Below are 16173 nucleotides of genomic sequence, written 5' to 3'. Positions count from 1 at the left end.
AAAATCACAGGGAGGGTCTAGGGTTAGGATTTAGGATGTGCACGCTTCAACAGGCTTTCAGCAATGAAAGATTACACTGTAAACACAACCAAGTGTCACTTCAAGGGTTAAATATAATTTAGCCCGCTTTTCATTTCCAAACCCACGCGTGAATTCTTCAGTCTCATCTGATCGACAGTTGCCCTGTTTGTACTGTGTATTAATAATTCAAACAGCCCTCATCTGTTGCAGCTGCATCAGACACATATTACTAGAAAAATGTCATGCAATATCCAGTTTGCTGGATCATTCAAAAAAAAAAAAAAAAAATTATGAAATGCTTTTCTCTTTTGTTTTGTTGATATAGATAAACACGTCTGCTGGCAAATGACTGTGCTAATGTTGGAAGTATCAACACTTGATTTAGAAACACATTTGCAGTAGAAAAATGCAAAGGCAAAACGGAGGTGATGGACATTTTGTTCGTAGGAACATGAACCGATATATATACCGCAATGATGGTATTTACGGTGCAGCATAACAGGAACAGTGGCAATACCGTAACGTACCCAGCGCCGGTAAACCGCAAAACCGGTATAGCGCCTCACCCCTGCTACAGTTAGTGCATAGTGACATGTAAAAGGGAGAGCTATCTTTTCTGGCCAAGGCTGTTTTTCTGTTTTGTTTTTTTTATGTCAAGAGTTCACTGAAAGCAAGAATAACCCCCTCCAGACGTCAACACACAGAGGGCATCGCGGTGAGAAGCGCTTCTCTGTTGTCTTGCTGACAAACTAAATGAAAGAGCATTCATTCCAGATAAGAGACGCGAGAGCAGAGAGCTCTATAATTTAAAAGGAGAAATGCTGACACGCTCCGCGCAGCACAACAAGAGCCTAATAAACCACTCAAACTGGAGTGGCTGGCAGAGCAATAAACAACAGCACAGGTGACCGAGTCTTGAGGGAGGCAGCAGGGTGGATAAACACTGCCTCAAAGAAGGAGGAGAGGGGGAGGAGGAGGGGGGGGGGGGGGCTACAGCACCAAAGCAATGGCAAGGCAAGGCAAGGTATAGTGCTGGACGAAACAATTATTCTATTATTCGGATAAGCTCTCCACATGTGACGATCACTGGTGTTGATTGGGCTCATTTACCATTTGAAACAAGTGAAGAAAGAGTTGCTTGGGTTTGTGTGGATTGCTGTTCTCTACAGAGCAAGAAAAGCAGCAATCCTTAAAAACCCAAGCAGCAGTTTCTCAGGGATGGAAATACATTAAGAATCCCATTGAGTTTTGATAATTTCCTAGTTTTAACAACCTGAGCTTGTTACCTATACAAGCTTCTATTAAAACCTGGAATGGGTGAAACTGCTATGCAGCAGGAGTCTTATTTCCTTCACTGCTGTCCATGTTTATGGAATCATTTAGAACTGTGTGTTTTTCCATTCTATCAACCCACTCTTTTCGAGGAGCATACATGTACTCATTTGCTTCTGTTGCTGCAGTAGCTGGAGAACAACACCACCTTTCACCTCAATTTCCTCAAACTTTGAAACCATTAGACTGCAAAACGAGAACGGGACATTCCAGTCCTAATCTTATTCTAAAAACAAATCGACGCAGGCGGCACTGAAAGCTGTTTAGTCCTGAACGAAAATATAAATCCTGGTGGAGGAGGAGGTTATTACAGTGTGAAGCTCCGCTACAGCCCAGGCACCAAGACAGGTATTTGAACATGTGTTTAAAGTTACAGGGTGTATCTTGATCAAACCTCAGAACTTGCACCCACCAAATGAGGAAGCTCTGTTACAGTAAATATTTAAACTATTCAAATGTTTAAATCCTCAATAAAGGCATTCCAAGTGAAAGAAGGGAAGAAACAGCTGCTTGGGTTTGTGTGGATCGCTGTTCTCCACACAGTCTAAGAAAAAGCAACAGTCATCACAAATCCAAGCAGCTGTTTCTTGACTTGTTTCCCTCAGAATGGTAAATTAGCCCAGTCAACAGCAATGACCCTCACCTGTGGAGAGCTTATCCAGACAAAGTCAACTACGAGACAGGAATGCCTCAAACCAGAGTAAGGGTTCTATTGCTGAAACAACAAAGGCATCACAAAGACGCTTCAATAAGGCATGATATACAGTACAGTACACCTGCTGTACTGCATGTAGGTCAATGCCACTGTATCTTGCAATGGCAGACAGGCATTCTCTCTAATCTCCTGCGCAGCATCTTCCACTGAATTTCCCAGCCCTGTTGCAGCACAGAGCACAGCTCAACAGGACCTCTTCACCAGCAGGAGACATACTGTGTCAGGGAATGACATTTTCCTTTCTGAAACGATGCATCAAACAAACAGTCTCCCTGTCTGCTGGAGAATGGATGAATGAATGAACGAAATTGATATCAGGTACATACTTCAAAAGACAAACATCCGTCTGTTTTCACTTCCCAGATTGCACATTATCTTAAAAGGCATGGCTTCAACAAGGGAATCTAAGACAGTACTGAACCTACTTGCATGTTACTCCTAACCTCATAAGCCATTGCATTTTGCATGTTCTAATCTTCCTGTATTTTCTTGCACAGTAAGTGCTGTGCCTGAACACTGTGAACTCTAATCTCTTTTTCTGTGTTACTGCAACCCACTTAAAACCACAATGTCCTTGTTGCTATGCAAAAAGCTGTATGCTGCACTGGCAGAAAAAAAGAATTGCATTCAGCGAGCCTTGTGTATCTATCATTAAATTCATTCATGAGTTCGAATTGCAGCCGCCAGCTCTTGTAATCTGGATAACCCCATATAATCCCAAGATTAAAAACAATGCCGGAAACGTAACTTTGCAGCAGCTGAGCAAAACAGAGTCCTCGACTGCAACAGCTCACGACAAACTTCATTCAAGAAAACGGTTTAAGACAACATGAGACAGCCACCATTGATCTGAAAAACACTTTCCCCCTGCAAATGATCTGATCTGCAGTGGAACACAACGACATTTAAGACAGCAGCACTAAATTCAGCAGCTCCAGGCATCACAGTGCCTAATGAATACAGCATGCATGTGTGCATCACACAAAAACCTTTCTTATTAAAATACCTGACCGTCAGTTTAAAAGCCATTAGGACAGAATCACTCTGAAGCACTGCTGCTGAGCTACTGTACAGAGCGCTGTTCCCTGACCCTTTAATTAATTTTTTTTCTATATTTACCTCTTGGATCGTCGCAACATGTTGGCGTCAGGAAGGGAGAAATTGGAAAGCACTGTCCAGAATGAATCAGACATGATCCCTTGGAGCTGTCATGGCTGTAGAAAACTCAGCACGAGTGAGTCCGGCAGCAGCAACTAGGAGAGGGTGCAGAGATTCCCTATGGAGCTGGCAGAGCAGAGCAGAGAGACAGGAGAGCAGGGGAGCACTGTTGCCGATCTGATGCTCCTGCTTGTGTTGTCTGCCCAGCCTCACTGTGTGTGTTCTCTCTCTCTCTCTCTCTCTCTCTCTCTCTCTCTCTCTCTCTCTCTCTATCTCTCTCTATCTCTCTCTCTCTATCTCTCTTTAAACCTCTTTGTAAATGCAGCCCCCACCCACCAAACTCCCTCTCTCAGGAGAAGGGAATCGGAATTTAAAGGTGTATTACTGCTCATAAGAATTTCAGAATATTAACACGCTTCAGTTACACAATTTTAATTATAAAAATGAATACATTAAAAAAAAAAAAAAAAAAAAAAAACTATTTTGATTGCAACCATTGTCTTGAACCGGTGACCTTCTGGTTACAAGCCCTGGACTTTAACCACTGGACCACACTGCTTCCTTAGTCTACTGCACTACAAGGGGCTAGGTCTAAGAGTTGAAGAGGTGAAGATTGCTGCAAAATAAGGCAGTTATCGTGTTCACCCGGTATAGTGTGATGGACAGAGAGACGCGATCAGCGTATAAGGGTCCAGTTTTTTAACGAGGAACCTAAACATGTATTAATACAATTCAAACAAATGCAATAAAAAAAATAAAAACGGGACCCTTCAAGTGAACAACATGCAGGCTTTCAGATTCATTTGAGTGCATGTCTTTCCCTAGGAACTGTACCTTTGAGACTCGTGCTGCGTGTGTCACTTTCCTGAGAGACCTTCAGCACAGCCTGCAGCAGGTACACAATTAGTCACAGACGGTGCTCAAAGTAAAAAACACAAATAGCTACGATAGAAACTGTACAGTTGATTTAACAGTATTTGTATCATGGGCATCGCACTCAATACCAGCATTACAGGCTTTTAAATAAGAAGAAAAAAGCATTGTAAGGTTAAAAATTCAATACCCCAGACAATTTAAAAAAGAGGCAAGCTCCAAGCAGCAGACTGCAAAGCGATAATAAGTAACTAACTAATACCGACAGCCCATAGATCTTGTTCAAGCTCTACAAAGATCGATGGCTTCCTGCTTAAAAGGTACAGGATGACATGACAATAACGACACTGCCTCCACAACCTGGAGCATGCAACGAAGAATGCAATGGCTCGCTTGCCAAAAGAGGCATTCCAATTCACTGTTCACGTGGTAGACCGGAGGTGTTGGGGAATCTGGGTATAAAGACTCCCATTGCATAGCTGTTCGATCCATTCCTGGTTTTACTAAGAGTTTAATAAGACACACCTGAGCTTGTTGCTTATACACTGTGGCTAATCAAGCACATACTAAAACCTGGAATGGGTGACTCTGCTACAGTGTGCAGTGGGAGTCTTTGGGAAAAGTGGGAAAAGTTCCTGGGCTGAGGCAGTTATCAGGACATACAGTATGAAATAGAAAAACCAGGCTTACATTAAAGAAGCTTTATTGATCTGGCCTTGGAGCGAATCAGTGGTGAAATAAAAGGAAGAGATGGGCCAATGGTGCTAGCTTACATACTGCAGTACGTGATCCATCACAGCCTGCAAGAGGTATTTCAACCTGTGAGCTTGAACAATGTAATAGAATTCAAGAGGCTGAAAAAACAGAAGAGAAAGCAGTGTAACAGCAACACAGTAAACAAGCTTCAAACAGCCAGCTGCTGCAAAGAAGGTAGTGTAAGAGTGAGTGAGACTGGACCGAAATGCATGGTGACACACATCAAACTGCAGCAGCAAACCGTGGAAAGCACAAAGGCAGGGACTGAAGGAAAGCATTAACTACTCTGGAACGAGAGCAGGGAGAAGAACAGCAATTCAAAAGAACACAGCCAGGTTTGTTATCCTCAACGCAAACTGGATCCAAAAAGCACTGACAACCTGAATAAATATTAGACAGTGCATTCCACCTTTGGAAGTAATTGCTTGATGATAATATTCACGTGTGTAAATGCAGATTAAAGAACTGTGCTGTGGTGAAGAGCACTCCAGGCTTACCCTTTACCGAGCAGCAACACACTGTATCAAGCACAACGCGTCTCAAAAAATTCTGCTCGAGTCCAAGGCGCAAGCCCTGTGGGTGCAGCTCATGCTATGCAATAAAAGTAAAAAGAGACAAAGAGAGAGAGAGAGAGAGAGAGAGAGAGAGAGAGAGAAACAATCTGTCCTGCAAAGAGGCTCGCTGGAATATAAAACAGGGCTCTTCAGCTATCGCACAACCCATGAAAGGATTAGCAGGAAAGCGCTACTGTATTGTGATATTGGTGTATGACTACAACGTAATAGAAACTATGATGCCAAGCAGAGTAGGGCCCTGTTAACACACTACACCCCCCCTCCCCCACCCCCCCATCACATGGAAGATCAGTCTACAATGTTGTTTTTGTATTATCATATACCAGTATGTATTTAATATTATGCAGAGATGTCTTTGCAACTTGTTCCAGCACTCAGGAGGGTTGAGAAGCACTGTGAAGGACTGGTTTTAGACTCCTCTATGATGAGGACTCCGATGGATAACAGGAACCTCATGACTCATGCCAGAGGGCCTAGCCGGCTCACAGACTCTGTAGAGCTGTTATTCTGAGTATGAAGTAAAACTTAAAAAGAGAACAAAAGAAAACAGAGGACTCCCGAGTGAAATTACAAACACATACTGTTTTTATATCTGTCCTGAATCTGAGTATGCAACAACACAGGGCTAATTTATTGTACAGAACACAACCAAATACAAACAAACACATACTGTAATACATTATTTATGAAGCTTTAATCATCAATTAAAACTACAGGATGATTTTTTTTAATGTTGATGATAATTGTCCAACTATGTTGGATAATTATCTTTTAAAACAGCAGTGCTTTTGAGAAATGGCACCCCCTGGTGTAGTCAGTAGAACAACCAGACTTTCACTGCTATTTGATTAATAGTTTATTAATAATACAGACACACACAAAATAAAGTTGGTTTTAATTGTTCAGTCTTATGCTGAGACCTTTGGATCTCTCGAGACAAACAATGCTCAGGTGATTGCACAAGATATGCCATGCAGTTGTCCAATCTTTAGCTATGCTGTCGGTAATTCTTGCAATACAAAGTTGAATTAGAAACATCGGTCTCAATTGTGTGCTGTACAATAATGCAACTGCAGGTGGGAAAATGTTGGAAAAAATGTTAGTGTGTTTTTTGTTTTTTTTTTTAAAGCGTTGATGCCTCTGCTATTCAGTAACTCTGGTATGAGAGGTCAGTGCTAACCCTGCAGACTGTACAGCACAGTCCCTGCCATCTGGACAGACATGTAGCGTCCCATTCGAGACCTAGAAACTCACCCGCAACATTATCCAACCCAAAGACAGCTGACCACCAGCCACCCCCCAACCTCCTGTCCCCTAAAGCTGGCAAACATCAGCAAACAACCCTAATATTCCTCTGCTGTGTAAACACAGCTCCTGTCATTCCTGTGAAAGTGGAACCCGAGTCCTGCGGCAGTAACCCTGCCTCTCAATGCCCTGTGCCCAGCTGTTAAGCCACTGGGTTTAATAGATGTAAATAACAGCCAGAAAGCCTGGCCGGGGTAGGCTTCGGCTGCAGACAGACAGGAACTGTGGCTCTGACCCAGGAGACCACCGCCTCGGAGAGAGGGAGGATTAACTGGTGAAATGGGTTTCGAACTAATGGAAAATTTTGAATCAGTCAGCCTTGTCTTAATACACCAACAACAAGCCAGTTGGTATAAGTATTCTGCATTGCGAATACACCTGGGAAGTACATTACCTGGATTAGTCGAACAAATGAGACATGGCTGACTGGTGCTGCAGCAGTGCAACACTCATTTCAAAGAGCAGCTGCTGTCACTGCTTATCTCTTAGACGCTTTGGACAGAAACAAAGAAGAATAAAGCAAATATGCATTTGAAAGCTACAGTTTAAGCCTTGATCTGCCTGACTGCATCACAGAGATAAAACTGCTGAACAGTACCGGTGGAAGACTTGTGCAACACAGATTCATTGTTATTTACAGCAAAGCGTTCTATTGAGCACACAGCGTTTAAAACACAATACACACAAACTGATGATGAGGACGGCTTAGTCAAACAGACTGCATGATTGAAGTTTCCAAAACAAAAACAACAAACACATGCGTTTGCCTCTGATTGCTAGCCAGCACACACAGCTGCACTCCATGCCAAATCCTTACCTCCAATGGAAAGGGTTGCCTACAGCCAGGCTCAGGGGGCTGAAGAGGTTCAGCTGGCCCGGGAGGAAGCCCAGAGGAGAGGTGGACACGGGTGCCTCTGCGCTGGCCGGGACGTGGAGGTGCTGGGGACTGGGACCCAGGGACGAGGGAGAAAGGAGGTGCTGCAGGACATCGCTGCTGTGGCAGCGGTAGTGTGCCGTGGGCCAGATTCTAACCAAGCAAAGCCAAATCAGAAACTGGATCAGAACTCTTTCTGGGGTCAGAGCTAGGGAGCTCTCCCCTGTGCACAGTACACAACTCCCTTTAAAAGATTACATTCAAATAAATCAGCCCAATCGGAGAATAAAAAAAAAAAGCATTCTCAGCACAATTTGACAACTTTACCGTCGTAAATAAGCCAAGTACTTTTAAAGCCTATCTAGCATACAGCTTTTTGATCCCTATTGCACAGTCCCTGATAAATCAGACACCTTCTTAAAGGAAGAGGTTTACACAGAGATGTACCATTTATTAACATGCCCAACAATGTGCTTCCTGTATGTGATGCTGCTGCTCTCCCCCAGAGGGAGCCATGACTGGGGGGCCCTTTGAACACAATCCAGTCTGCACAATTCTGACTTGAATTTCCACTAGCCAACACAGGAAAACGTTACATGAAATACAACAGAAAAACCAGCAGCTGTTTATAAAAGAGGCAAATTTTTAAAGGCGGTGGAGGTGTAGTGCTTTGCACTCTCTTAACGGAATTCCTCTGGCGACGAGCATTGAAGTTACAAACTGTCTTTGTGATAAATGGAGTTTTTTAACCGATGAAGTAGTAATGTACAGTACTTGTGTTTTAACTGCCTTTCCTGTATGCTAGTATACTCAGGAATGGATAGAGTTACTATTTACATTACTCTTATATTATTGTGCCACAGTAAAAAGATTGGATCGTTGGGTGTTTAGAAAATATCATGGACTGAAAGTGATGGTATCAAGTATCAGGTGAAATGGGTTAAGGAAGCAGGTGCCCAATCAGCAAATCCGGCTCAGGCTTTAATGCAATTTGAAAGACACCTGCCACACGCTGCCTTAAGCTCTGTTAATTACAATCCCGTGTGCGAAGGGCTGTCTGATCACACAGGCTGCGGAGATCTCCTGCAGGTAATCCAGCCTCAGCGAAGCCTGTCTGATCATACTCACTGGAGATCGGAAAACTCAGACATCACAGAGTGTCAGATCCAGCAGATTTCCAGCCCTGTATTTACAAACGCTGTGCCAGTTGGTTCAAGTTAGAGAAGCTGCCAGCTGAATACAGAGTCTTTGGTGGATGTGTAGAGAAACGTGGGGAGTTTGAATTGCGTGCTCAGTGAACTATGCATAGAAAAGTAAAACATGTCAAGTGGAGATGACTGAGTGTTCGAAAGATAAGTTCAAGGACATGGTTTCAACATGTACTATACCAAGCTCTGGCCAGAGAATATGTATGTACTGACCTATATTTAAACTATGGTGTATATTGTAAGGTGATGGCTGGGAGAGAAGCAGAATGATCTGTTTGACAGATAAAAGGAAGTAGTTAAGGGGCCCCTGCTTATTTTAAATAATAGGTTTTCAGTATAAATATGTGTAGTTCTGAGGCACCCCAAGACGATTCCAACACCTCCAGATATCCTCTGCACTCCTGAAGGAGTCCTATACAGAGACAATTCCAACACCTCCACGATCCTACAACTTTTCAGTGCCCTGCTCTAGAGCAGGATGTAGAGGAGAGAGATCTGCATGACATTTCAAGAACGATACCAGAGAGTACTGTCACTTAGTGATCAATTAAAAACCAAGAATATATGACACAAATAGATTTCCTTCTAAGGACGGGCTTTTAAACCGAATGAAATGCAAGCCGTATTTTTGATTTTTAAAAATGATTGTGATCCAATGAATAAAAGGCAATTAGGCAGTGGGTAAGGTGAGCCACAACCTGCTTCCATCAATCATTTTCACACATGACATGAACGTGCCTCTCAAGCTCTGAGCAGAACCCTGGAATCCCAACCTCCCCAAATACAAAGGCATGCCAGACCGCACATGCCAGACTAATATGGGTACTGTTTATACAGGCCACGAACCGCCAAGGAGCGGAACCATTCTCGCGTTCACAAGGTGTGCCCACAATAAACTTTACAAGATTAGAACTCTTTTCTTCTGATCCAGTTTGTATCAAACACTGCAGTTACCAGAACACTGTTCAAAGAAGCCAGCGCATTCATGGTATAGAAAGGCGGGTACATTGAAATGTATAATGTGTAGTGTTCTGTCATATAGATGTAGTCTATTTGTTTATACTGTCCCAGTACTGCTGGGGAAGTCTTTCGAGTAACATATTGTGTCTTTTTCTGTCAATACATGCAGTCCATACAAATCGTCAATTCAAAGACAGCTCCATTGCTTGTCCTGATCCCACACTGACATACACTACAGTATATATTAGTACAAAGCTCTGTCAGTTTACCTGCAGGTGATCTCAGCTCAACTTTAGGTCATTTGTTGGTCATGCTGATAAATGAACAGCTCTCAAGCACGCTGTTTTAGAGTTCTTTTCAATGCTTAAGATGAACTGTTTTAGAGTTCACACAACAGTTACACCACTCGGAACCTAGTGCTTACTGGATCCGCAGACTGGGGGCTCCGGGGCGCTCTTTCCTCTTCTTCATGACTGGATTATCGACACTCAGCCTCGCGGCCAGGGAGCCAGAGGAAGAACGGACAGCTGGCAGCTGTCAGGAGTCACTGGAGGGATCCTGCCATCACATATTACTGGACAATACTGAAAATAATCACAGGGACACCCAGCACTCTCCAACCTGGCTTCAAACACTAACTCTAGACCTGGCTGATTCTGGGAGGGACAAAGCAATGCAAACTCTACTGCACAGTGCTGAGCTTCAAGCTAGATCAACACATCACTGTTTTTAAAATGACTCAAGAGAGAGCTGTACAGTACAGTACAGCACAGCACATATCCCAAACTAGCCATGCTGGGTTAATCACAATACAGCTAGGCAACACACAAGCTCCTAGCTACCTTGATGCATACTTCACTCTACAAGTTGGTGTTAACTCCCAACATACTGAACTCTGCACTGGCCTGACTGTACAGCTCAACACAGGAGCCGGACTAACTAGTCCTGGCAGAAAAGCCACCAGGCACTTGCTGAGCTCTGAGCTGTGCTGTATCTTAAAGGAGGAGGCAGACGCCCAATTCTATTATTAGTTTTGCTGCTCAGTGACAAACATGGTTGGAAGCAAAGCAAATGCTTTCTTTTTCTGTTTACTACAGAGACAGACAGGGGCTGACAGCAACATTGACCTCTAACAGAATCAATAAACCAAGTGAACTGAAAGAAACTTACTGATCAGGAACAAAAACAAATAGGCAAATACATAACGCGGCCCCCAGACACCAGCTCAGGAAACCAAGGAGCTCTATATTCAGAAGCACAAGCTCTCAACGCTGCCCTGGTCAGACAGATCCGGTAACACTGCAGGTACCTGTCGCAGCCTCGCTCACTGTCTGTACAGCTAACTGGTCCTGAAGGTCCTCCATCTCCAGTCCTTAACGAACTCACAATGCCTCTGATGAGCTTAGTGCATCAACAACACTACTGCAGACCCCACTGCCCTCAACTTGCATTAAACACAGAGTGCTGGGACAGAGCGCTTTGATGAAATCCCACACCCAGAAACACGCAGCTGTTGTCCGGCTTAGCCAGACCTCCTAGGGCTTTGAGTAACCCCCTCCATTCCTGGAATCAGCAGCACAGAGCTCTTCTCAGCAACCTGCTATCTATAAACAGCACTACACTAATTACGAACGCAAGGACAGTAGATAAACAGTTGCTTTCTGTCTCCTAGTAGAGTTGCACTCTGTTCTGTGTCTGCTGGGATCCCACGCATTGCTAATTATAAAAGACTATTACAGTACCATGTATTTCAGGGCTGGATCAGTAATCCACTACACAGCATTAATCGATTTATTGTAAGTAAAATCAATAAATCAGATCAATCATACAGAAGATAGCCAACAATAGTGTTTCTGAAAGTCATCTAAAAGGTAAAAGAGATGCTTTTTTTCTTTCTATTCCTGTATAAAACCTACTTGTCCTGGATTTGTCCATAAAGAGATTCTGGGAGGGGCCAGTTAAATAAATTCCAAGTAATTTAATCTGACATCTGCACACAGGATAAAATGCACTGGAATTTTGGCCAATTCTTCACTGCGATTGGTTGACTTCTGATAGGTGATGTATGATAGATCTGAAAGTATCGATTTAGGTTGACTTTTTTTGGGGGGGGGGGGGGGGGGTAAATTCAGATGAACAACTTTAAAGTCATTCACTATTTACCTTCAGTTCAAAAAGTATATGGATCCTGCTAAATAAATACAGACTGGCCTAGATACCTGCAGGCTCCTTTTATAGGAGATTAACTGTGAAAGAAATCTCTCATCTCTCACAAACACCACAGATTAACTGTCAAAGAACTTTCTCACAAACAACACACACTAACACGGATTAACTGTGAAAGAACTCTCCCATCTCTCACAAACAACACACCTAACACAGATTAACTGTGAAAGAACTTTCTCACAAACAACACACACTAACACAGATTAACTGTGAAAGAACTTTCTCACCTCTCACAAACAACACACCTAACACAGATTAACTGTGAAAGAACTTTCTCACAAACAACACACACTAACACAGATTAACTGTGAAAGAACTCTCACAAACAACACAACTAACACAGATTAACTGTAAAAGAACTCTCTCACAAACAACACAACTAAAACAGATTATCTGTGAAAGAACTCTCTCACCTCTCACAAACACACACTAACACAGATTAGCTCGTGGAAGGACACAACTCACCAGTAACCTACACTTAGAGTAAAGTGAAATGAAATACACATTACAGAACGTAATAAATTGAAGTAACTGTAAAAGCAAAGAACCCGTAATCATACATAATCTCATAATGCAAGGAAACTGCTTCTTAGTCTGGTAGACTCATGTTATGTGTCATTACTCTTTTTCAATGTCTTCAGTGACATTTCAAGAGACTCAGTGCTGTAATATTGAAGTGTTTTTTCTTTCAAATCCCTGCGTTGTTTACTTAGCATTTTTCTGGATAAGGCACGTTATCAGTGTTTACAGAAAAGCTTTCACCCTGCATACCAGTATTTCTAATATTTGCAGCATGAAATCATCTTTTTCTCACCAACAGCAAATGTGAATTTGTTTAAAGAGCTAAATTACAGCATAACAAATTAAGCAAAGTTTAGCAGTAACAAGCTGCCAGCAGTGTAGTGTATGTAATGTAATAGTGAAGCTGATACTTACAAGCTGCCTCTTCTGGGGAGACTCAGTTCCTTCTGAAAAAAAAAAACAAAAAAACAGAGATATAGAATGAATATTCAAACATCCAGAAAACTGGAAAGCAGTATGCACCAAGATAGATAATTCAAACCCAATGCACTTGTATGAGCAGGGACAGAAATAATAATTATTATTATTTATTTCTTAACAGACGCCCTTACCCAGGGCAACTTAGTTTTAAGCAAAATAAAATACACATCAAGAATTAAAGTACAATTAAAAGCAAGATACAAAACACAGTATGATTTGATATCGGGGCAGTTCAAGAGCAGATAACAGTGTTGATAGTTACATCAGGGTTAGTTACGAATAGTGAAATAAAAAATACTACATATTGGATTAAGTGCAGGGTTAAATACAGTAAAATAGGGAGCAGATAAGTGCAAGTTAAAGTGCATGTAAATAAGACTCCTATTGCATAGCAGTTTCCCCCATTCCAGGTTTTATTATAAGATTGATTAGCCACAGTATATAGGCAACAAGCTCAGGCGGGTCTGATTAAACGTAGTAAAACCAGGAATGGGTCACACTGCTATGTAATGGGAGTCTTATTTCCATCTCTGATGAGAGATGTGCAACTTTGCTTATTGGCATTGTCCTGAGGTGTCCACAAGGGGGCACTGTGCCTCGTGTCATGTGTGGGCAAGGTACTGTAGCGAAGGAATGGACAGTGACCAAAATAATAAATTATGATACAATCCAGATTTTGTGATACAAAACTGTGGTATTGAATTAACATTTAAAAAAAGCTCTGCGTTAATATTGAATAGGACACAAGGACAGAGAATTCAATCAGTCACTGGAGTGCTCTCTCTTTATTTCGCTTTATATTTCACTTACACATCGAAATATTTCAAAATATTGAAAAACAGTGAATTAGTAAAGGGCCGTTACACAGGTAAATATAGGAGTTTTATACAATTTACTGGCAACCTGGCCAAACAGTAAATTAACCAAATGATAGAGTTTCCTCAATATAGAGGTGAACTATTGAGGAATCAGTGTAGTTAATATTCAGCCCCGGAGCATACAGAAAGCTGGCATTGCTGTACCTATTACACACAGTCCCCAGTCGGTCTGCAAGCACTTCTGTGCCTCTGCGCTGTATTGTGGTTAGCAAAGCTGCACAGCTGAACCACTAGGTGTCAGCACTGCACTTTGCCATCACAGTGAAAACGTGGCTCTTCACTGGAGGGAATACACAGGGAACAGCAGCACTGTGGAACACCTCCGTGCTGCCCACAGAAACACAAGCACGGCTCAGAACTCCACCAAGCTGATCACAGAGCACTCCCCAGCCACCTTGTACCCCCGTCTCCACCCACACTCCGCTATCAGCACAAAGCACAGCGGGGGCAGGAGCTGCTGGAAAGACCCCCACACACCGCTTACAACTTATCCAACTTAGCTCTGTTTTCGTAACGGCCACAGACACAGTGAACGTTTTGATAGAGAGTGAGATTGCCGCTGACACTCTGAAGGCAATATGTTTTTTTAACAATATTGAATGGTCAAAAATACAATGAATTGCCCTAAATGCAATTCTTCTATGATCCTACCCCTAACTCTACTGTCCAGGCAGGTGTGTTTGTGTGTTGGAATTGAGAACTGATTGAAATCTTCAGCTCCTTTCTTTCTACACCTATGCCGAGTGTGTAAATAGCATAGTTATTTCTTCCTGTATAAACCTGCAAATTCCAGCATGCTGCAGTGTGCCAGTGTCAAAGGAAGCTGCTGCACTGAACCAGCTGCTGCACACATGCAGAAGTCAGAGTGCTGCTTTCACTGAAGACTCTGCACTGCTGTACCTGTAGCAGAGCTGCATGCCCTATCCACTGGGGGACAGAGAATGGAAGGCAAAGCTTCAATGTAACAGCAACATCTTCACAGTCTGTGCTGTATATCCCAGATTAGAGACCTGGTACATTACTGAATAAAGCTCACAGCCAGTGCCTACGCTCATATGTGACTGTCCATTACTGAAGGCTACACAATACACAGTGCAACTGAACATGTGTCCGCTGTATCGACAAGGACAAGCACGAAACACATGCACGACTATAGATTGAATCTGGAAGAGGAATGTGTCTCGTCCCATATCTAATACCAGACTGTGTTTTCTAATTAAATTAGATCCCTTCCAGACTGATTGCATTACGTAGAGGAGCATGTTATTTAAGATAATCACACATCACTCTGTGTTACTGCCAGCGTCTCCCGGAGGAGGGGCGTCTGTCTTCTGGGACGGATTTCGCCCTGCACAATCTCACGAACCCTGCCATAAATTAATTTTAAGAGGAAAGAAAATGAAATTAGCCTGAGTGACAGGCTGGACCCGAGCAGCAAGAAGCAAATCTGCACAATGGATACATCTATCCAGCATGACAGCATGCCAAAGTGCAGGGCAATTTAATTAAGGAGATGGGGAACTGAGTCAGACTAGCTTAAACCAGGATAATCAAGCAAACAGCGCTGCACAAGGTCTAAATCTAGCCAAACCGATGGACCTGCTTATTACAGAATGACTGACGTGCCTGGAAGTTAGCGATTACAGACCTCACAAACTTAATTCAGCCTGTCAAAAAGTGACAGGGAGAGGATGGCGCTGTGCTAACAGACATATCTATTAACGTTTTTTTTTTCTTCCTTTTATTTATTTTTCACTTTAAAATAACATACGGTTGGGCTCCCGAGTGGCGCATCCAGTAAAAGCACTTGCGTAGAGTGCAGGATGTGCCCTATAGTCTGGACGTCGCGAGTTCGAGTCCAGGCTATTCCTTTGCCGACCGAGGACGGGAGCTCCCAGGGGCGGCGCTCAATTGGCCGAGCGTCGTCCGGGGGGAGGGAGGGTTAGGTCGGCCAGGGTGTCCTCGGCTCACCGCGCACCAGCGACCCCTGTAGTCTGGCCGGGCGCCTGCGGGCTTGCCTGTAAGCTGCCCGAGAGCTGCATGGTGAGTCCGCAGTGTGAAAAAAAAGCGGTCGGCTGATGGCACACGCTTCGGAGGACAGTGTGTGTTCGTCTTCGAGTCAGCGCAGGGGTGGTAACGGTGAACTGAGCATAATAAAATAGTTGGCCATTCCAAATTGGGAGAAAATAATAAAAAAAATAACATACGGTACAGAGCTCCAAGCTTGATAAGAGTCCAACACAGTAGATGTCTATAAATCTATGACAGGAAGAAAAGGAATCTGACATAT

General features: G+C 43.1%; 1 protein-coding gene across 14 annotated transcripts in view; it reads right to left on the bottom strand.

The window, feature by feature from the left end:
• The window catches only part of LOC117404595 (microtubule-associated serine/threonine-protein kinase 2-like), a 103033-nt gene that overhangs the window by 35175 nt on the left and 51685 nt on the right, over positions 1-16173 (bottom strand). For 7 of the 14 annotated variants that reach the window (XM_059031461.1, XM_059031462.1, XM_059031464.1 and 4 more), the window contains one exon: positions 12940-12971. In XM_059031461.1, the coding sequence (XP_058887444.1) occupies positions 12940-12971 (32 nt within the window). Of the gene's footprint in view, positions 1-3187; positions 3407-7552; positions 7763-10201; positions 11852-12939; positions 12972-16173 lie in introns of those variants that run through there. The other 7 variants (XM_059031471.1, XM_059031473.1, XM_059031474.1 and 4 more) reach the window with 4 other exon arrangements.

This window comes from Acipenser ruthenus, chromosome 10, assembly GCF_902713425.1.
Source record: "Acipenser ruthenus chromosome 10, fAciRut3.2 maternal haplotype, whole genome shotgun sequence".
NCBI lineage: Eukaryota > Metazoa > Chordata > Actinopteri > Acipenseriformes > Acipenseridae > Acipenser > Acipenser ruthenus.
The sequence above is the reverse complement of the archived record's forward strand: the minus strand, read 5'-3'. Positions and strand labels throughout refer to the sequence as shown.